The sequence below is a fragment of the Jaculus jaculus genome, chromosome 14 (genome assembly GCF_020740685.1).
Source record: "Jaculus jaculus isolate mJacJac1 chromosome 14, mJacJac1.mat.Y.cur, whole genome shotgun sequence".
NCBI lineage: Eukaryota > Metazoa > Chordata > Mammalia > Rodentia > Dipodidae > Jaculus > Jaculus jaculus.
The window spans coordinates 5,685,127-5,706,067 of NC_059115.1; the positions used below are offsets into that span (position 1 = coordinate 5,685,127).

Genomic DNA, 20,941 nt, shown 5'->3' on the forward strand with positions numbered 1-20,941 from the left:
ACCCTACCTCGAAAAACAAAAAAGCTGGGGCAATTGCTCAGTGGTTAAAGGTGCTTGCTTGCAGAGCCTGAAATACCAGGTTCAATTCCCTAGTGCCTATGTAAAGCCATGCGTCTGGAGTTTATTTGTTGTGGCAAGGGGACCTGGCATGCCCATACTCTCCTTCCCTCTCTCTTTCTCTCTCTCCCTCCCTCCTTCCCTCTCTCTCTCTCTCTTTCTGTGTCTCTACTTACAGTTTTTCGAGGTAGGGTCTCATTCTAGCTCAGGTTGACCTGGAATTTACTATGTAGTCTTAGGGTGGTTTCGAACTCACAGCCATCCTCCTACCTCTGCTTCCTGAGTTCTGGGGTTAGAGGTTGTGTGCCACCATGCCCGGCTAAAAAATAAAAATCAGGCATGATGTTTTACACCTTTAATCCCAGCACTTAGGAGGCTGAGATAAGAAGATCACTGTCAGTTTGAGGCCACCCTGAGAGTACACAGCGAATTCCAGGTCAGCCTGGACTACAGTGAGACCCTACCTCGAAAAACCAAAAAAAAAAAAAAAAAAAAAAAAGATAAGTCTAGCTGCTGGCTGAAAAGGGTGGGCCCAGGCAAGGGTGGAAACAAGCGGCTGAAGAAAGAGACCCCTAAAAGATCTTTATAGGCGGTGTTACGGACTCTAGGGGGTACTGACCGAAGTGGTAGAGGGTGAGATTTGCAGCTTTAAGGTGGACAGAAAGCACTTACTGGTGTCTTGCCTGTGGGGCAACCACAAGGTTTCTGGCCTAAGCAACTGACAGCATTTGGAATTGATCCCAGAGGCAGTACTGAGTCCCAGGAGGACACTAAGGCTTGGGTGGGGGTAGGGACTCAATCAGATGCCAAAACACCAGGGTGGCAGCCAGCCCCGCCAGGAGCACAGGCCTGAGAGACAAGAGAAAAGGAAAGAATTCTACCCTGTGAGCTAGCTCCAGGGCAACATAAGATCCTCTCTGTGGATGCCTGTAATCCCAGCTTTAAGGAGGCAGGGGCAGGATGATCGGGTGTACAAGGCCAATCTTCAGTACATCATAAGATGCAACATCAAAAATACATAAAATGGGGCTGGGGGAGATGGCACAGTTGGCAAAGTGCTTGCTTTGGAAGCGCGAGGACCTACATTCAATCCCCAGAACCCACATAAAACGCTGGGTATGGTGGCACACATCAAGAAACCAGTGCCAGGAAGACAAAACAAAAACAAAAAACAGGCCAATTGCTGGGCTTCTCTGGCCAGCCAGTGTGGCCTAATTGAACATTCTGTCTCAAAAGGAGGTGGGTGGGGAATACATGCCTGGTACTGAAAACCTAATCGAAAGCCTATGGTGGGGGAGGTCATGAGCCTTAGGAGTGTAACTCCTGCTCTTGTCTGGCAAAATGCGTATATTATGTTCACCAAACTGGCTTGTAAGCACTTCACTTAACGTTCATACCCTATATTTTCTTATTTTATTTATTTACTTATTTGAGAGAGAAAGAGGCAGAGAGGGAGAGGGAAAGAAAGAGAATGGGTGCACCAGGGCACTCCAGCCACTGCAAACAAACTCCAGATGCATGCGCCCCCTTGTGCATCTGGCTTACGTGGCTCTTGGGGAATCAAACCGGGATCCTTTGGCTTTGCAGGCAAATGCCTTAATCGCTAAGCCATCTCTCCAGCCTCCATGCCCATATACTAATGCTACCCTCACTTTTGGTTAGAGAAGCTTCTCTTCTCAGATGACAGTGACCGCTGGGAAGAGAGACTAATGGAGAGAGGGCGGGGATATGATGGAGTGTGGATTTGTGAAGGGAAAGTGGGGAGGGGAGGAAATTAACATAGTTTATTGTCCCTAAGCATGGAAGCTGTCAATAAAAATAAATAAAAGGAGGGATGGAGAGATGGCTTAGCCTGTGAAGCCTAAGGACCCTGGTTCCAGGCTCCAATTCCCTAGGACCCACGTTAGCCAGATGCACAAGGGGGCGCATGCATCTGGATTTCGTTTGCAGTGGCTGGAAGCCCTGGCGCACCCATTGTCTTTCTTTCTCTGTTTGCCTCCTTCTCTCTGCCTGTCGCTCTCAAATTAATTAATTAATTAATTAAAAATGTTTAAAAATATTTTAAAAAATAATAATAAATAAAGGAGTCGGTGTTCCTGACACCCAAGGCTTCCACACATGCATGCATACATAACAACCAGTACACACATAAACACAAATACACACTTTTAAGGGGTTGGAGAAATGGCTTAGAGGTTAAGGCATTTGCCTGCAAAGCCTAAGGACACAGGCTTGATTCCCTAGGACCCACATCAGCCAGATGCACAAGGGGGCACAAGCGTCGAGTTTGTTTGTAGTAGCTTGAGGCCCTGGCATGCCCATTCTATCTGCCTCTCCCTCCCTTTCTCTCAAATAAATATTTTTAAATATATATATACAAATTTTTAAAGGAGGAGGGAGCCAGGTGTGGTGGTGCATGCTTTTAATCCCAGCTCTTGGGAGGCAGAGGTAGGAGGATCACAGTAAGTTTGAGGCCACCCTGAGACTACATAGTGAATTCCAGGTCAGCCTTGGTTAGAGCGAAGCCCTGCCTCCAAAAACAAGAGAGAGAGAAAAAAAGAGAAGAAAGATGGGGAAGATGGAGAAAAAAAAGAAAGAAAATGGGCAAGCTAGGAGGTTGGAGATGTAAGTTTTCTGGTAAAGCACTTCCCTAGCATTCATGAGACCCTGAGTTTAAGGGCTACAGAGTGAAACTTTGTCTCAAACAAACACAAACCTCACTCAGCCAGCTACAGGCTCTATTGAGCATCAAGTTAGCCTGCAGGCAAAATCTTGTCTCCTCTGTCCTTCCCAGTCCATCCTTGCACCCATGGATAGAACACAGAGTCCTGGGGTGGAAGAGGCGGTTTAGAGGTTAAGGCACTTGCCTGCAAAACCTAATGACCAGGGTTCAATTCCCCACTATCTATACAAAGCCAGATGCACAAAATGGCATGTGCATCTGGAGTTTGCTTGCAGTGCCTAGAGGTCTTGGCATGCCCGTGTTCATTCATTCATCCCCCCCCCTTTATCTGTGCAAATAAGTAAATAATTTTGTATGTGTGTGTTTTTTAAGGTAAAGACTTGCTCTAATCTAGGCTGACCTGGAATTCACTATGTAGTGTCAGGGTGACCTCAAACTCATGGCAATCCTCCTACTTCTGCCTCCCAAGGGCTGGGATTAAAGATGTGCATCACCACGCCAGGCAAATAAAATATATTTTTCAATTTTTTTAATTTTTATTTATTTATTTGAGAGACAGACAGAAAAAGATAAATAGATGATAGACAGACAGAGATAATGGATGCTCCAGAGCCTTTGGCCACTGCAAATGAACTCCAGGCGCATGCACCACTTTGTGCATCTGGCTTACATGGGTCCTGGGGAGTTAAACCTGGGCTCTTTGGTTTTGCAGGCATGTGCCTTAACCACTAAGCCATTCCTCCAGCCCTATTTTTTATTAAAAAATTATTTATTTATTTATTTGCAAGTAGAGAGATACAGAAAGACACACACACACACACACAGAGAGAGAGAGAGAGAAAGGATAGACATGCTGGGCCTCTAGCCACTGCAGATGAACTCCAGGTGCATGAGCCACAATGTGCATCTGGCTTATGTGGAACCTGGACCATTAAACTTGGGTTCTTAGGCTTCTCAGGCAAGCACCTTAATGGCTAAGCCATGTCTCCAACCCCAAATAAAATATTTAAAAAATTTTTTGTTTATTATTTATTTATTTGTTTGAGAGCGACAAACAGAGAAAAAGGCAGATAATGGGCGTGCCAGGGCCTCCAGCCAGTGCAAATGAACTCCAGATGCATGCGCCACCTTATGCATCTGGCTTATGTGAGTCCTGGGGAATCAAGCTTCTAACCGGGGTTCTTATGCTTCACAGGCAAGGACTTAAGTGCTAAGCCATCTCTCCAGCCCTAAAAAATTTTTTGGGTTTGTTTGTTTCGAGGTAGGGCCTCACTGTAGCCCAGGCTGACCTAAAATTCACTATATAGTCTCAGGCTGGCCTTGAATTCACGGTGATGCTCCTACCTCTGCCTCCCCTCCTGAGTGCTGGGATTAAAGGCGTGTACCACTATGCCTGGCTAAAATATATATGTAATATTTAAAAAGAGTCCTAGCCAGGTGTGATGGCACACGCCTTTAATCCCAGAATTTGGGAGGTAGAGGTAGAAGGATCACCATGAGTTAAAGGGCACCCTGAGACTACATAATGAATTTCAGGTCAGCCTGGACTAGAGAGAAACCCTACCTCAAAAAAACAACAAAAAAAAAGAGTCCTGATCCAAAAACCTGGAGGGCGTGGCCATGACTCGTGATCTGTGTGGTCACACACAGTCATACTCCGACCACGGAGGCACCTTTGGAATCAGGTGCTTTCACAGACACCCTCATTGGTAGGATGAGTAAATTGAGGCAATTAGAGGGGTATCATGGCTTGCCTAACATCACAGGGACAAAGAGAGCCTCCCATGCGCCTCCACACTTGTACAGCCACTGGTCTCGTGACACCTCCCACTTTGATGGCCCGTTGCCATCTCGCTGGACCCTTCTTGCTCCTCGCTTTCCTATCTACCCGAGTTCACACACTTCTTGTATGTCCCACTTAACTCAGAGCCAAATGTAAGTCCATCCAGTGGCTCACAAGGCCTATAACACTCTGTTCCCTGCCTTTCTGGCCTCAGCTCTCCTCCCTCCACTCCCTTATGCTCCTCCAAGTTTCCCAGGCCCCTTCCTTTGCCTCAGGTGTGTTCCTGCCTCTGGGCCTTTGTACCTGCTCTTTCCTCTTCCTGGGACCCCCTACCCTCAGAGACCCACATGGCACATGTTCTCAGTTTTACTTATTATTACTTACTTGGTTTTTCGAGGTAGGGACTCACTGTGGCCCAGGCTGACCTGGAATTCACTATGTAGTCTCAGGGTGGCCTCGAATTCACAGCGAACCTCCTACCTCTGCCTCCCTAGTGCTGGGATTAAAGGCGTGCTCCACCACGCCCGGCTGTTCCCCCCCCCCCCAACCTCCCGAGGTAGGGTCTCTGCTCTAGCCCAGGCTGACCTGAATTCACTATGTAGTCAGTCTCAGGGTGGCCTAGAACTCACAGCGATCCTCCTACCTCTGCTGGCATTAAAGGCGTGTGCTACCATGCCCAGCTCATTTTCTTCAGATCTCTGCTCAACTCCTTAGCTAGGCCTTCTCTGCCGGCCCCATTTACACTGTAGCCAGCCAAGCCAGAGGCCACGGCCCACTCCTGTGAGCTCAGCATTTGGGAGGTGGAGGGAGGCGAATCGGGACTTCAAGACCAGCCTCGGTTACATAGGGAATTTGAGGTCAGTGGGATACATGCGACCCTATCTCCAAAACAAAACAAGGCTGGAGAGATGGCATAGCATTTAAGGCCTGCAAAACCAAAGGGCCCAAGTTTGGTTTCCTAGGAGCCATGTAAACCAGATGCACAAGGTAACACATGCATCTGGAGTTCATGTCCAGCAGCTGGAGGCCCTGGCATGTTCGTTCTCTATCTGCTTCTTTCTATCTCGGCCTCTTTCAGATAAACAAAAGTAAATGTTAAAAAAAAATTGTGGGGGTAGTTTTGAGGTAGGGTCTCACTCTGGCCCAGGGTGACCTGGAATTGACTATGTAGTCTCAGGGTGGCCTCAAATTCACAGCAATCCTCCTACCTCTGCCTCCCAAGTGCTGGGATTAAAGGCATGTGCCCCCACACCAGCCAAAAAGCCCAAATTTTGAAAAGAGCTGTTTGAGTTGCTAGCTTATGTTACAAAAAAACCCAAAATGTTGGGCTGGGGAGATGGCTTAGCTGTTAAAGGGCTTGCCTCCAAAGCCAAAAGACCTAGGTTCAATTCTCTAGGACCTATGTAAGTCAGATGCACAAGGTGGCACATGCATCTGGAATTCTTTTGCAGTGGCTGGAGGCCCTGTAGTGCCCATTCTCTCTATATATGTCTGTCTGTCTGTCTCTCTCTCAAATTAATTAATTAATTAATTAAAAAATTTTAAGTTAGGGCTGGGAGGATGGCAGAAGGCACCTGCCTACAAAGCCAAATGACCCAGGTTCAATTCCTCAGGACCCATGTAAGCCAGATGCACAAAGTGGCATATATGTCTGGAGTTTGTTTGCAGTGGCTGGAGGCCCTGGAGCACCCATTCTCTCTCTCTCTCTGCCTCATTCTGTCAAATAAAATATTTTTTGTGTGATGGCTACAGATTTAATTTTAAAACACTATCTGAGGTCTCTGCCCAGTGTATGACAAGCAAACAGAGCAGATGTTAGCGCAATGTTGACCTGGTAATTTGTGAAAAAAGCTAGTTTGAGAAAAATTTCCATCCTTTACGTGTAAACACGTACAAAAAAAAAAAAATCCTTAGCACAAATTTTAAAGGTCATAGGCCAAAAATTCCAACAGTAACTCTTCTATAATCCTCAATTACACAAAACAAGTTGAAGTGTTAAAATACCTTTCAGCCTGGATATTTATCCACCTATGTATCCGCTGCACCAAAAGCTTAGCAGTTCTGGACTAGTGACACTGTACTATAATGGTGGTGCAGGACGTACGAGGCACCGGAATATATGCATCTCACTGTAGCCAGTCGCTATGGTTATCATTTAATTCTTGGCAATATGTAATAACTGCTATGCATTTTGGTGCTGAAGCTGTGAACTGTGGAGCACAAGAAGCAGTGTATTACAGTAACAGTTTGCATTTGACAAACTGCGAAGTTGAACAAACTTCTTTCATGAACTTTGCGATTTGTTTTGTCATCGGTCACTTCCTGTAGATCCTTGATTTGATTATTCAATGTTCATGCATTCTCCATCCGCAATCTCCAGCATTTCTTCATCTTCCTCATCATCATGCAGGTCCTTTGAAAGTAACTGTCTAGCTAGCTTAATATTGTAGGGAAGCTTCCTTTTCATTTCAAATTGTCGCTTTTTCTCTTGCTCCTGCGGTAAGAGGTCAGCGTCTCCCTCTTAGCTGCGTGCTTCTCGCTCCCGGGTGTGACTCGCGGGCTGGGAGCCGGGGCCTCGGCTCACTTCTCAGCAGAGACTTCGGGACTCCGGGCCTGAGTATCGGTGACGTCGTCGTCCCCGCGGCTCTTCTGCCTTCGCTGAACCCAAGTCTGCGCCGGGTGGCACGAGGCCAGGATGTTCATCTCATCCCGCCTCTCCGACGTTTCCCGCAGCTCCTCCGCGCTCCGGCCGGGCTGTTGGCCGGCGCCCGCACCGAGCTCTTGTTCTTCAGGATTCCCTTGACGCCCCGCCATGGCCCGGCGCTGCAGCCGTGGGCTCAGGGCAGCCACTGCCCGGGGCCCCGGAAGAGAAGGGTTCGGGGGCGCTCACCGAGGCCCTCTGCCTACCTGCCTCGCCGGAGACTCCTGCCAAATAAATTATTTTTTAAAAGCTAATGAGTGATGGCTCGGTGGTTAAAGGTGCATGCTTGCAGAGCCTGATGGGCCAGGTCTAATTTTCCAGTATCCACATAAAGCCAGATGCACAACGTGGTGCAAACATCTGGAATTCATTGCAGTGGCTGGAGTCCTTGGTGTGTCCATTCTCTATCTCTCTGCTTCATTCTTCTTATAAATATAAATATGAATATAAATACATACATATACAAACTCCAGATGCATGCGCCACCTTGTGCATCTGGCTTACATGGGTCCTGGGGAATCGAACCAAGGTCCTTTGGCTTTGCAGGCAAATGCCTTAACCACTAAGCCATATATATATATATATATATATATATATATATATATATATATATATATAATATTTATTTTTTTTTTTGAGGTAGGGTCTCACTCTAGCCCAGGCCAACCTGGAATTCACTATGGAGTCTCAGAGTGGCCTTGAACTTACAGCAACCCTCCTACCTCTGCCTCCCGAGTGGTGGGATTAAAGGCATGCACCACCACGCCCGGTCAGCCCCTATATTTTTAAAAAGGTAAATGCATTTTACTTTGAGACTAGGACAAAATTTCCAACAATTTTTGTTTTTTCTTTTTTTGTTAAGTAGGGTATCACTCTAGCCCAGGTTGACCTAGAATTCACTATTTAGTCTCAGGCTGGCCTCGAACTCACATCAATCTTCCTACCACTGACTTCTGAGTGCTAGGATTGAAGGTGTGCGCCGCCATGCCCAGCTTTCCAACAATTTCTTTTCTTTTCTTTTTTTTTTTTTGGTTTTTCAAGGCAAGGTCTCACTCTAGTCCAGGCTGACCTGGAATTAACTATGTAGTCTCAGGGTGGCCTCGAACTCATGGTGATCCTCCTACCTCTCTGCCTCCTGAGTGCCAGGATTGAAGGCATGCGCCACCACGCCCAGCTTTCCAACAATTTCTGATATGGCTGGGTACCTACTTCTGTTATTTTGTACAGTGTATCAATAATGCACAGCAGTATTCCCAGAACTACTGATTATAAAATTAAAATATCAAAGTTCTGTGAAAAATGCTAAAGATGCTCTATATTCTTTTTTTTTTTTTTTTTTTGGTTTTCGAGGTAGGGTCTCACTCTAGCCCAGGCTGACCTGGAATTCACTATGGAGTCTCAGGGTGGCCTCAAACTCACAGCGATCCTCCTACCTCTGCCTCCCGAGTGCTGAGATTAAAGGCATGCGCCACCACACCCCGCAAGATGCTTTATATTCTGCAGCATCAAATATTGGAACAAGATGTAATTCTTTCTTTTTTTGTTTGTTTTTTGAGGTAGGGCCTCACTCTAGCTCAGGATGACCTGGAATTCACTATGTAGTCTGGGGGGGGCCTCAAACTCATGGTGATCCTCCTAACTCTGCCTCCTGAGTGCTGGGATTAAAGGCATGTGCCACCACGTCTGGCCATTTTATTTTTTTATTTTATTTTATTTTATTTTATTTTATTTTATTATTTCTGAGCAACTAAATGTGAATCTGCTTCCATGTCTGGGGTGGTGTTGCACACCTTTATCCCAGTACTCAGGAGGCCAATGTAGGAGGAACCTCTGTGAGTTCGAAGCCAGCCTGAGACAACATAGTGAATTCCAGGTCAGCATGGGCTAGAGTGAGACCCTATCTCCAGATAAAACGTTAAAAGTGAGCTGAGGATGTAGCTTAGTGGTAGAGCACTCTCAGAATCAGCCAGGGAGGAGCTGTGGGCATGGCTAAGCGGTAGAGCATTTGTCTAGAATCCACCAGAGAGGGCTGGAGAGATCACTTAGCAGCTAAGGAACTTGCCTGCAAAGCCAGAGAACCCAGGTTCGATTCCCCAGGACCCACATAAGGCAGATACACAAGGTGGTGCATGTGTCTGGAGTTCACTTGTAGTGGCTGGAGGCCTTGGCGCACTTGTTCTCTTTCTATCTGCCTCTTTCTTCTCTCTCAAATAAGACAGGGCTGTGGCTCAGAGGAGGAGCACTTGTCTAGATCCACAGTGAGGGGCTGGGGGCGTGGCTCAGAGGTAGAGCACTTGTCTAGGATCCACAGTGAGGGGCTGGGGGCGTGGCTCAGAGGTAGAGCACTTGTCTAGATCCACAGTGAGGGGCTGGGGGCGTGGCTCAGAGGTAGAGCAGTTGTCTAGAGTCCACAGTGAGGGGCTGGGGCGTGGCTCAGAGGTAGAGCACTTGTCTAGAGTCCACAGTGAGGGGCTGGGGGCGTGGCTCAGAGGTAGAGCACTTGTCTAGAGTCCACAGTGAGGGGCTGGGGGCGTGGCTCAGAGGTAGAGCACTTGTCTAGATCCACAGTGAGGGGCTGGGGCGTGGCTCAGAGGTAGAGCACTTGTCTAGATCCACAGTGAGGGGCTGGGGCGTGGCTCAGAGGTAGAGCACTTGTCTAGAGTCCACAGTGAGGGGCTGGGGGCGTGGCTCAGAGGTAGAGCACTTGTCTAGAGTCCACAGTGAGGGGCTGGGGGCGTGGCTCAGAGGTAGAGCACTTGTCTAGATCCACAGTGAGGGGCTGGGGGCGTGGCTCAGAGGTAGAGCACTTGTCTAGAGTCCACAGTGAGGGGCTGGGGGCGTGGCTCAGGGGTAGAGCACTTGTCTAGGATCCACAGTGAAGGACTGGGTGTGTGGCTCAGTGGTCCTATGCTCAATGCCTAATAACCTAAAGACAAGGAAAAAAGTGTTTAACGAGGAAAGCTCTCTTCGTCTCATTCCTTCTCCTCAATATACATTAAGAACCTACCCATAAATCCATGCTTACGTCTTAAGTTAGAATGCATGCAAATTTCTTAGGAAAATGGCCACCTAACCCCAACATTGTATGGAGTGATGCTCTTGGTCTCCCAACTTTGTTGTAGAGAAGAGGCATCTCATCGTTCTCAGGGAAAATTCACACACGCCTAGACTTTTTTGTTTGTTTTGTTTTTCGAGGTAGGGTCTCACTCTTGTCTAGGCTGACCTGGAATTAACGCTGTAGTCTCAGGGTGGCCTTGAACTCATGGTGATCCTCCTACCTCTGCTTCCCGAGTGCTGGGATTAAAGGCGTGCACCACCACGCCTGGCTCATGCCTGGACTTTTGACCCCCTTTTGACACAGCAGTCCTTTGAGGTGTGGCAGTGTGAATGCTAGTGTTTTCCCAAATGAGGGACATAAGACTCAGGGAAGATAAGGATGTGTCCAAGTCCTGTGGTGTGTAAATGACAAGGTTCAAACCCAGGCTAGGTTCTGCGGCTAGGTTCAGGCTGACCTGTGCTCAGCGTTAGGAGTACAGAGTGTGCCAGTGAGCCCTGTATAGGACAGGAGGAAAGGTGGGGGCTGCACTGCTCCTACTTGGTCCCTGCCCACCACTGGTCCTGGTCCCTGCCCAGCTTAGGGCGTCCCACCCAGGAAGGCCACCGGGGTGGCCACAGATGAAGGAAGACAGTACAGATCCCTCCACCTGCCTGTGATTGGGGCCCTGCAATCCCCCAGGATTTGGTGCTTGGGAAGCTGACTTTGGGTTGCTATGTTGATGGGTTTGGGGCAGTTTAAAAATATCTAAGAGGAGGTTTGTGTTTGTGTGTGTGTGAGTGCGTGACCGAACGTTGGCACACCGCAAGTCTTGTGTGTTGTGCGTTTGGCTCTTGAGGTCTGGTCATTGTGTGCTCCCGACTGTGTGGGTCCCATGTTTAAATGTGTGTTACCAGTTTGTGTCCAAGCCGAAAGCTGCGAGTTCAAGGCCACCCTGAGACTCCATAGTGAACTCCAGGTCAGCCTGGGCTAGAGTGAGACCCTGCGTCAGAAAACAAACCAAGGAGGAAGGGTGGAGGAACCCCCACGGTCCTCATTACACCCGGCGTGCAAAGGGATACTTGGGTCCGGGCTGCGCTCCATCGCGGCGAGGGGCGTGGCCATCCCCGAGGACCTTGGCCCAGGCTTCAAGAGCGGACCAATGGGGGCGCCAGAGGGCGTGGCTCTGCCCGGCATGGGCGTGGCCTTGCGAGCGTGGGCGGGGCCACAGGCCGCGGTGGGAGCCTCGGGAGAAGAAGATGCTCGGGCCAGCAGCCACCGGCAGCCGTGTCTCCGCCGCCTCCCGTGCCCGCCACCCTCGGGCCGCCCTTACTAGCTAGCGGCGAACCTCCCCTTTCTATCTCTCCGGGACCCTCCCCTCGCCCTGAGCAGGACTTTGGTGGGGTGGGGGCTCAGCCCTCCGCTCCTCCGGGGCGAGGGGGGACGGGGAAGGGGAGCGAGGGAAAGGGGGAAGCCCCGAGAAAGAGAGGAAAAAGGGGGTCTCATTCTCCCCTCGCATCCCAGTGGCTTCAACCAAGTCCCCAGCTTGGGTGAATCTTAGAGAAAGACAGAGAGACTCATCCCTCACTTCTCCATGGAGAACCACCCCCTTCCTCCTCCTGCTCCTCCTCCGCGGCTGCCACCTCCCATCCGTGCTCCAGGCTCTGTCAGCGCTCAGCCCCCTCCCTCCCTGCCCCAGTCCTCGCCACCCCCCCTCCCCCTCCCTCCCCCCCCCCCACCATGAGGATGATGGCCGCTGGCGCGGTGCTCGGCCTCTTCACGGCCTCCGCGGCCCCAGGGTCCCCCATGGAGCCCGAGGCCCCGGATTTCCGCAAGAGACCCCTCGAGACGACCCGAGGTGGTGGTCTGCAACAAGGTAGCAACACCGGAGGTGAGTTTTCAAGGGCCGCGGGACTCCCCGGCGTGGCGTGGCGGGGGGGGGGGTGCGATGGTGTGTGTGTGTGTGTGTGTGTGTGTGTGTGTGTGTGTGTGTGAGAGAGAGAGAGAGAGAGAGAGAGAGAGATGAGAGGGGCTGGGCTCCATGTTGGAGCCCCTCCATGGGAGACGTGTCACAAGGAAAGGTGCCTGTCACTGGGGGGGAGGGGGGAGGGCTGTGCCAGTGTGATACATTAGTGAGAAGGTGTGTGTGGCAAGTAAAGGGGGCGTGTGGGAGAGGCCAAGTGGGCTGGCTCTGGCTGTGAGCCCTGAGAAACCCAGGATGAGAGAAAGGGGTTCAGCGTGTGTGACATAGGCACGAACGGGGTGGAGTGGGGCTGGGAAAAGCTGCTTGAGGGGATGTGACAAGAAAAGGGTGTGGGTGTGACTCCAGAGAGGCTGTGTGGCTGGGTGTGACACATGGAAGTGTGCAAGGTGACATCTAGGGGGGTGTGTGTAACAGAAGCAGGTGGGGGTTATGACAAGGGGCTGGTGGGTGAAACCTGTGAAGGTAGGTTAACCAGAAAAGGGAAAGACGGGGTCCTGAGCGACAGAGGACGTCTGCGTATGACATCTTGGAGAGGGATTATTTGTGTGTATGTGTGTAACAAGGAGAGTGTGGAATGGCTGGGTGTGTCACACCAGAGATGGGGGAGTGATTCTGGGTGTGTGCATGTGAATTTGTCAGGTGACTGAATGTCAGATACCACAGAGGTGTGTAGGTGGCACGAGAACCCCTCCATGTGTGTGACCAGGGTGATGGGCACATAGCACAGAACCCAACTAAGCCAGGGGGCCAAGTGCTCCTGTTTGCAGGGAGCAGGCAGGCTTTGTGGAGGGGGTCCCCAGAACCTGGCTCCTGCAAGGAGGGAGACCCTAGAACAAACTCCTTTCCACCGCCCCTATCATCTTGCCCCAAATCCCTTCTTTCTCTGGTCTTTTCCCCCCGGTTAGAAGAGAGATGGCTGGTGGGGTGTACTCTTCCTTCCCTCCTGGGGCTGAGTGTGTGCATCGGGGCGGGGGCGGGTTCCCACACCTCCCCTGGGAGAAACCCAAGCCCCTCTCCTTTCTCTCACCTCAGGGCCCCTCACCTCCAGGCAGGTGGGGCCAGGAATTAAGGCCCCCTTTGGAGGCCTTTGAGGGTGTGCAAAAGAAATTGGAGGAAAGGGAAGTTGGGGGAGGGGTGGAAGAGAATTTCCTGTCCGTCTTCCTGCACCCCCACACCCTCAGCACACACATGAAAATGTCCACACCGACTTCCTTCCCTGCTTCCTGCCCTGTGGCCATTCCCAGTCCTGGCAAGGATAGGGGGACCCAGGAGTTCCCTGAGCCCAGTTTGGCTCTCAGCTCTCAGGGCAACAGGGAAGGGGGTCCCTCCCTCATCTTAAAGGGAATGAGGTGTTCTAGGTTTGGCTCAGCTGCACAATATTACAGTGAATGGCTGCTAGTGTAATGACTGTCGCCTCCACTGCATGTAACACTTACTACAAGCAAGACGGGCTCTGAGACGGATGAATTTCTCAATACAGTCCTCCTGGGAGATGACTTAAGGTCTGGCTTTACAGACAAGGGAAACTGAGGCTTAGTAAAATGAAACAGCTTGTCCAAGGTCACAGGGCTCTTGAGTGGTGACATCAGAATTTATTGTCACCTGGGCTGCTTGGTTCTGGGGTACAGAGGCTTTGACTGCCCAATCGTGCCTCCTTCTGACATGGCAAAATTAGGTCTCTCCTATGGGGACTATCTCCGGCAGATCCCACACACACATAGACTTCCAGGGTACCCTTGGGGAAACTGAGGCTAGAAGATGCAAAGGGACAGTCCTTCCTTGATAGAAATACTCAGGGGCAGGGCAAGTGTTCACGACTTAGATCTCAAAATTGATAGCTCCTGGGGCTGGAGAGATGGCTCAGCATGAAAAAAAGCTCTTGCAAAGCCTGAGAGCGCCAGGTTCAATTCCTCACTACCCACATGAAGCCAGATGCACAAAGTGGTTCTGCGGATGGAGTTCATTTGCAGTGGCAGGAGGCCCTGGTGTGCACATTCTCACTCTATCTGCCTCTTTGTCTCTCTCAAATAAATAAGTTTTGTTTTGTTTTTAACTGATAGCTCCTAAACTGGGCATGGTGGCACTCACCTTTAATCCCAGCACTTGGGAGGCCGAGGTAAGAGGATGGCCAAGAGTTCGAGGCCTCCCTGAAACTACACAGTAAATTCCAGGTCAACCTGAGCTAGAACAAGACCTTACCTCAGAAAAAAATAATAATAGTAGTCTAAAAAATAAAAATAAATTGATAGCTCCTTTCAATGATGGACTTTTGTGGCTGTAGGAACCTAAGTCATCCCCTCTCTTTTCTGAGCTTCTGTATCCACAGCTGCCAAATGGCACCATGGCCATACCCAGTGATAATGCCATAACATCTAGTGACATTATTAAAGCCTTGCACGCAGTTTCATATAAATCTCCCAACACCCTAGGATGTAATCCCAATACTAATAAATTATAATCATGGCTAACATTTATGGTGCCTGGAAGTATTATGGGAACCGTTTGACGTGGATCATGTAATTCTTACAAGTCTGTTACCCATCGAACCAATGAGAGACTGAGAAGAGGTTAGGTAACCTGCCTAAGTTAACGTCATTCAGCCAAGCAGAGGCACAGTGGTAGTGATTTGGCCTCAAGAGGCTGGATGAACTGTGTGTGTGTGCACATCCCGCACTGAAGATGCCCTGTTCAAGTAATCACACCCATGCTCACAGGGTCAGGGGCTCTGGTTGGGTGTCACAAGTAGTAACAGAAGGGCAGACTGAACAGATCCCACTCTTTTTGTTTTTTCGTGGTAGGGTCTCACTCTAGTCCAGGCTGGCCTGGAATTCACTACAGAGTCTCAGGCTGGCGTTGAACCCATGAGGATTGTCCTACCTCTTCTTCTGGCGTGCTGGGATTAAACGTGTGCGTCCCCATGCCTGACCAGATCCCATTATTCACCTAAGAGCTAGTCCCGTGTTCCTGTGTGCTCCTAGACGGAACAGAGGCGGCAGTGGCTGTTCAGATTGGGTTCCAGGGACTTACTTGCCATTGGGAGGAAGAGGCAACACTAAAAGGACTCCCACTAAAAGACTGGAGGGAAATACAAGCCTTTAATCCAGGCACTTGGGCTGGAGAGATGGTTCACAGTTGCCTGTGAAGTCTAAAGACCCTGGTTCGAGGCTCGATTCCCCAGGACCCACGCTAGCCAGATGCACAAGGGGGCGCACGCGTCTGGAGTTCGTTTGCAGTGACTGGAGGCCCTGGTGCGTCCATTCTCTCTCTCTGTCACTGTCAAATTAATTAACTAATCCCAGCACTTGGGAGGCAGAAATAGAAGGATAACCAAGAGTTTGAGGCCACTGTGAGACTACATAGTGAATTCCAGGTCAGCCTGAGCTACAGTAAGACCCTACCTTGGAAAAAAAAAAAATCCTTTGGAGAAACTTAGAACAAAATCACCAACTGACGTGGAGGCCAGCCTGAACTACTTGGCAAATTTGAGGCCATTACGAAGTGAATTGGAAAGACCATGTCTCCAGATAAAAACTAAAGAAGGGTTTGAGGATCCAGCTTAGTGGTGGAGTCCTAAAAATCTGCAGTGAGGGGCTGGGGGTGTGCTCAGGGGTAGAGCACTGTCTAGAACCCAAGTGAGGGGCTGGGGTCGTGGCTCAGAGGTAGAGCACTTGTCTAGAACCCACAGTGAGGGGCTGGAGGCATGGCCCAACAGTCAAGGAACTTGTCTAGAATTTACAGTGAGAGTCTAGGGTCGTGGCTCAGAGGTAGAGCACTTGTCTAGAGTCCACAGTGAGGGGCTGGGGGTGTGGCTCAGAGGTAGAGCACTTGTCCAGGATCCACAGTGAGGGGCTGGGGGCGTGGCTCAGAGGTAGAGCACTTGTCTAGGATCCACTGAGGGGCTGGGGGCGTGGCTCAGAGGTAGAGCACTTGTCTAGAGTCCACAGTGAGGGGCTGGGGGTGTGGCTCAGAGGTAGAGCACTTGTCCAGGATCCACAGTGAGGGGCTGGGGTCGTGGCTCAGAGGTAGAGCACTTGTCTAGGATCCACTGAGGGGCTGGGGGAGTGGCTCAGAGGTAGAGCACTTGTCTGGAATCTGTAGTGAGGGGCTGGGGGCATGGCTCAGCATAGCAATGCTAGCCTAGATTGTGCAAGGCCTTGACTCTTTTTTTTTATTTTTGGTTTGTTGAGGTAGGGTCTCACTGTAGTTCAGGATGATCTGGAATTCACTATGTAGTCTCAGTTCCTTTAACTGCTGAGCCATTTCTCCAGTCCCTCCATCATCTATTTTTTTTTAATTTTATTTATTTATTTGAGAGCGACAGACACAGAGAGAAAGACAGGTAGAGGGAGAGAGAGAGAATGGGCGCGCCAGGGCTTCCAGCCTCTGCAAACGAACTCCAGACGCGTGTGCCCCCTTGTGCATCTGGCTAACGTGGGACCTGGGGAACCGAGCCTCGAACCGGGGTCCTTAGGCTTCACAGGCAAGTGCTTAACCGCTACGCCATCTCTCCAGCCCTCCATCATCTATTTTAATTGACTATGAATTTATTTATTTGAGAATGAGACAGACAGGCAATGGGCACACTAAGGACTTTGGCTGCTGCAAACACTCCAGACCACACATGCCACCTTGTGCACCTGGCTCACATGGGTACGGGGAGTGGAACCTGGGTTCTTTGGCTTTGCAGGAAAGCGCCTTAGCCACTAAGCCATCTCTGCAGCCCTGACTGTGAATTCTACCATGTGACCCTGTCAGGTGCTGGTCATAATCTCTTCTTGTCCCCAGTCCTCTGAGGATCCTCCTCAGCGGGATTACTGGTGTCTCCCACGGGGTCATGAATGCATCGATCAGTCTCGGGTTGGTGGGGACAACCATGCCATGGGGTTTGTGTTTTCCGCGTGAAAGAATCTCTTCTGGCAACGCCACCGCCAACTGCTCCAGGCCTGCATCGGTGATGTCAGCCAGGCCCCCCTCAGGGCTTCCTGAGCCTTAGCCAGCCTCAGTGGCACCAACTCTGCCCCCCCCCCGCCCCATCCTTACCATTGAGGTCTCTCAGTTAAGAGTGGCAGTGCATGCCTGTAACCCAAGCACGTGAGCACTGAGGCAGGAGGATTGTAAGTGCGAGGCCAGCCTGAGCTCCACAGTGTGTGATTGCTGAAGAGCGAGAACTCACAGTGGTAGGCAGCCCAGCAGCCTGCCTCGCCCATCCCGGGAAGTTTGCGTCGTGGCCCTCGCTCCCGTCACTGCCCTGGTTGCTGGACGCCGAGCCCACGGGCTCTGTTCTGTGCTTGCGTGTGTCCTTGCGGGCTCCCACCTCGGGACCTTCACAGAACCTTCCTGCTGCCTGAAGTTCTAGTCTCTGCCCCGTTTGAAGTGATCCCTGCTTGCATGTCAGCGGCTCAGAGATTATGCACTTTGGGGAGGGTCAAAACTGGGTGCGGGGTATGACTAGGTACAAGTTAAGGACTATTTCAGAGGGACAGTGGTCATGAACTGTCAATAAGTCTCAAAACTTCCATGTCCTCTCTGGCGTGGTGGCGCACGTCTGTAATCCCAGAATTCTGGAGGCAGAGGTAGGAGGATCACTGTGAGTCAGAGGCCACCCTGACAATACATAGTGAATTCCAGGTCTGCCTGAGCCAAAGCGAGACCCTACCTTGAAAAACAACAAAAGAAGCATTATCTCTTTGTAGCTGTTTTTTTTTTTTTTTAATTTTTTTTTGCAAGCAGAGAGAAATAGAAGAGAGACAGATGGGCACACCAGGGCCTCCAGCCACTGCAAACAGACACTAGATGCCTGTGCCGCCTTGTGTGTCTGGCTTGGGTCCTTAAGCTTTACAGGCAAGTGCCTTAACCGCTGAGCAATTTCTCCAGCCCAGCCCATGCACCTGTTTTCTTGTGTGTAAAACGGGAACATGCATGGTTCCTGTCTCCTTGAGTCCGACCAGGGCTAGCTCAGGCTCTGCTCTCCTGGTTGCCTTATTTATTAATGGAATGAGCGCTCACTGTGTTGCCCAGGCGGCCTCAGACTCAGGGACTTGAGCAGCTCTGCTTTAGCGTCCTGGTAACTGGAGCTTTTGAATGTGAATTTTTATAATTTGTGTATGATGTGGGAGGGCATCTTCGTAAGGGTCAGAGACCACTTTGAGAAGTTACTGTGGTGGGCCTCAAGCCACTGCAATTGAATTCCAGATAAGTGCACCATCTTGTGTGCGTGTGTAACCTTGCACGCTTGCCTCACCTTGTGTGTCTGGCTTCTGTGGGATCTGAGGAGTGGAACATGGGTCCCCACTGCAATCCACCTCTACATGTGTGTGCCACCTTATGCCAAAGTGCCACCTTGTGTGCAGGAGTCACCTTGTGCATCTGGCTCATGTAGGTTCTGGGGAGTCAAACCTTGGTCCTTAGGTTAAGCAGTCAAGTGCCTTATTTGCTAAACCATCTCCAGCCCTGTTTTGTTTGTTTTTGTTTTTCCACTTTAACTGTGGAACTCAGTATGTAGTCTCAGGCTGGCCTAGAACTCACAGCCATCCTCCTCCCTCAGCCTCCCAAGTGTTGGGATTCTTGGTGTGTGCTGCCACACCGAACTTGGGTTTTTTTGGGTTTTTTTTTTTTTTTTTTTGTTATTTTTTCAAGGTAGAGTCTCTGGCCCAGGCTGAACTGGAATTAACTATGTAGTCTCAGGGTGGCCTTGAATTCATGATGAGCCTCCTATCTCTGCCTCCCAAGTGCTGGGATTAAAGCTGTGCACCACCACACCTGGCTTTTTTCTTTTTTCTTTGTGAGCAGACTGAGAGAATGGTCACACCAGGGTCTCCTGCCACTACAAACTCACTCCAGATACATGTGCCACTTTGTCTGTCTGGCTTTACATGGACACTGGGGAATCAAACCTGAACCATCAGGCTTTGCAAGCAAGCACTTTTAATCACTGAGCCATCTCTCCAGCCCGCTTTTTTCTCTTGTTTCTTTTTCTTGTGGTGGTTTTTCAGGTAGGCTGTCACTCTAGCCCAAGCTGACCTGGTACTCACCCTGTCACACGTGTGTCTGCCCAGGAGGACTGAGCCTCACAGACAGCACCAAATACTGCTCCAAGTCCCTGATGCAAACACCAACTCAAATGAAATTAAGTTACTACTTTAAGATATTTTTAAACTTGTGTTTCTGTTCTTTAAATCTCCAGTAATTTTTTAATACTGTCTGTAAGAAGAATCCATAAAGCCATTACTTTCCTCACTGGTAGATGCTGGACAAGATCTTCACCATTGAGCCATGTTTCCAGCCTGTCACTGTGGATTCTTTTTTTCTTTTTTTTTCTTCCTTGAGGTAGGGTTTTACTCTACCCAGGCTGACTTGGAATTCAGCCTGTAGTCTCAGGCAGGCCTCGAACTCAACAGCAGTCCTCCTGCCTGTGCCTCCCACCAGGAATAGATGGTAAAACCCTATTGCTGAAGACTCCACATACCTTGTCTGCAAGGCCACTGAAAAATCCTGCTGGATCTGAGCTGATAACCTCCTCCATGCAGACCAGCTGACAGAAAGCTGGAAGAAGCCATTCTGCATAGTACAATGGAAGAGAGAAATCACCAATGAAGATACTTAACAGTGGACACTACAAGTCTTAAATTTTACCAGCCAGCCCAAATAAGACAACAGGTGCAATAGTGGTACGTCTGTCATGGTGGAAACCAGCTGCCCTCTAATTGGACTGGAGGCCTGCTGCATGAGAGGGAATACATTCCTGATACTGAAACCCTACAACAGGGCTAGTCATGAGCCCTAGGGGTTCTAACGTCTGTTGCTGTCTGGCTAAATGTATATACTATACTCAAAAAACTGCCCAGTAAGCACTTCTCTTCATGTTCATACCCATATCTTAATGCTACTCTCACTTTTGGTAGAGAATCTTCTCTTTTCAGATGGCAGTGACCTTGGGATGACTCAGAAGGCATCATGGTGTTGAGAAGAAGTGACAGGAGTGCTCAGCACTGAACTATCTCTATCATACCTTCCAAGGCTCAGGGTCTATTGCGGAAGAGGTGGCGGAAAGAATGTAAGAGCCAAAGGAAGGGTAGGACTCCTTAAACCGTGCTCCTCCAGACACAAAATGGCCTGGATATCCATGACCTCACAGTGCCGGGCACTACCTACACAAGACCATCATAATAGGAGGAAATGATCATAGCATGAAGATAAAAGGGACTGATTGGGGGGGGGATATGATGGAGAATGGAGTTTCAAAGGGGAAAGTCGAGGGAGGGAAGGCATTACCGTGGAACACTGCTTATAGTCATGGAAGTTGTTATAAAAAATAAATGAAAAAGATGTGTGGGCTGGAGGGATGGTTCAGCAGTTAAGATTGTTGCCTGCAATTCCGAAGGACCAGGGTTTGAATCACCAGTACCCATGTAAAGCCAGATCCTCATGGTGGCACAGGCATCTGGCATCATTTGCAGTGGCTAGAGGCCTTGGCATCCCCATTCCTCCCATCATAAATAAACAAAATAGTAATTAAACATAATAAGGTGCTTTCTTGCAAACCCTGCCAGCCTAGGTTCAGTTCCGCAGTACCCACAGAAAGTACTGTGGCAGTCAGGTTTGCAATGCTGGCAGAAATAACCCAACTAAGAGCAGCTTTTGGGGAAAAGGGTTTATTTTGGTTTACAGGCTCGAGTTCCATGACAGCAAGGGAAATGACA

The 20,941-nt window shown here is 49.8% G+C and overlaps 2 protein-coding genes and 1 pseudogene across 2 annotated transcripts in view; 1 reads left to right on the top strand and 2 right to left on the bottom strand.

The window, feature by feature from the left end:
- Nucleotides 1–20,941, bottom strand: part of LOC123454700 (centrosomal protein CCDC61-like) — a 251,413-nt gene that overhangs the window by 179,569 nt on the left and 50,903 nt on the right. The gene's annotated exons all lie outside the window — the stretch shown is intronic.
- On the bottom strand, nucleotides 6,808–11,362 carry LOC123454797 (annotated as a pseudogene).
- LOC123454696 (probable ATP-dependent RNA helicase DHX34) overlaps nucleotides 12,007–20,941 on the top strand; it is a 43,615-nt gene continuing 34,680 nt past the window's right edge. The window contains exon 1 of the mRNA XM_045133555.1: nucleotides 12,007–12,149. Coding sequence (XP_044989490.1) covers nucleotides 12,008–12,149 — 142 coding nt within the window. The 5' untranslated portion in view covers nucleotide 12,007. The remainder of the gene's footprint in view (nucleotides 12,150–20,941) is intronic.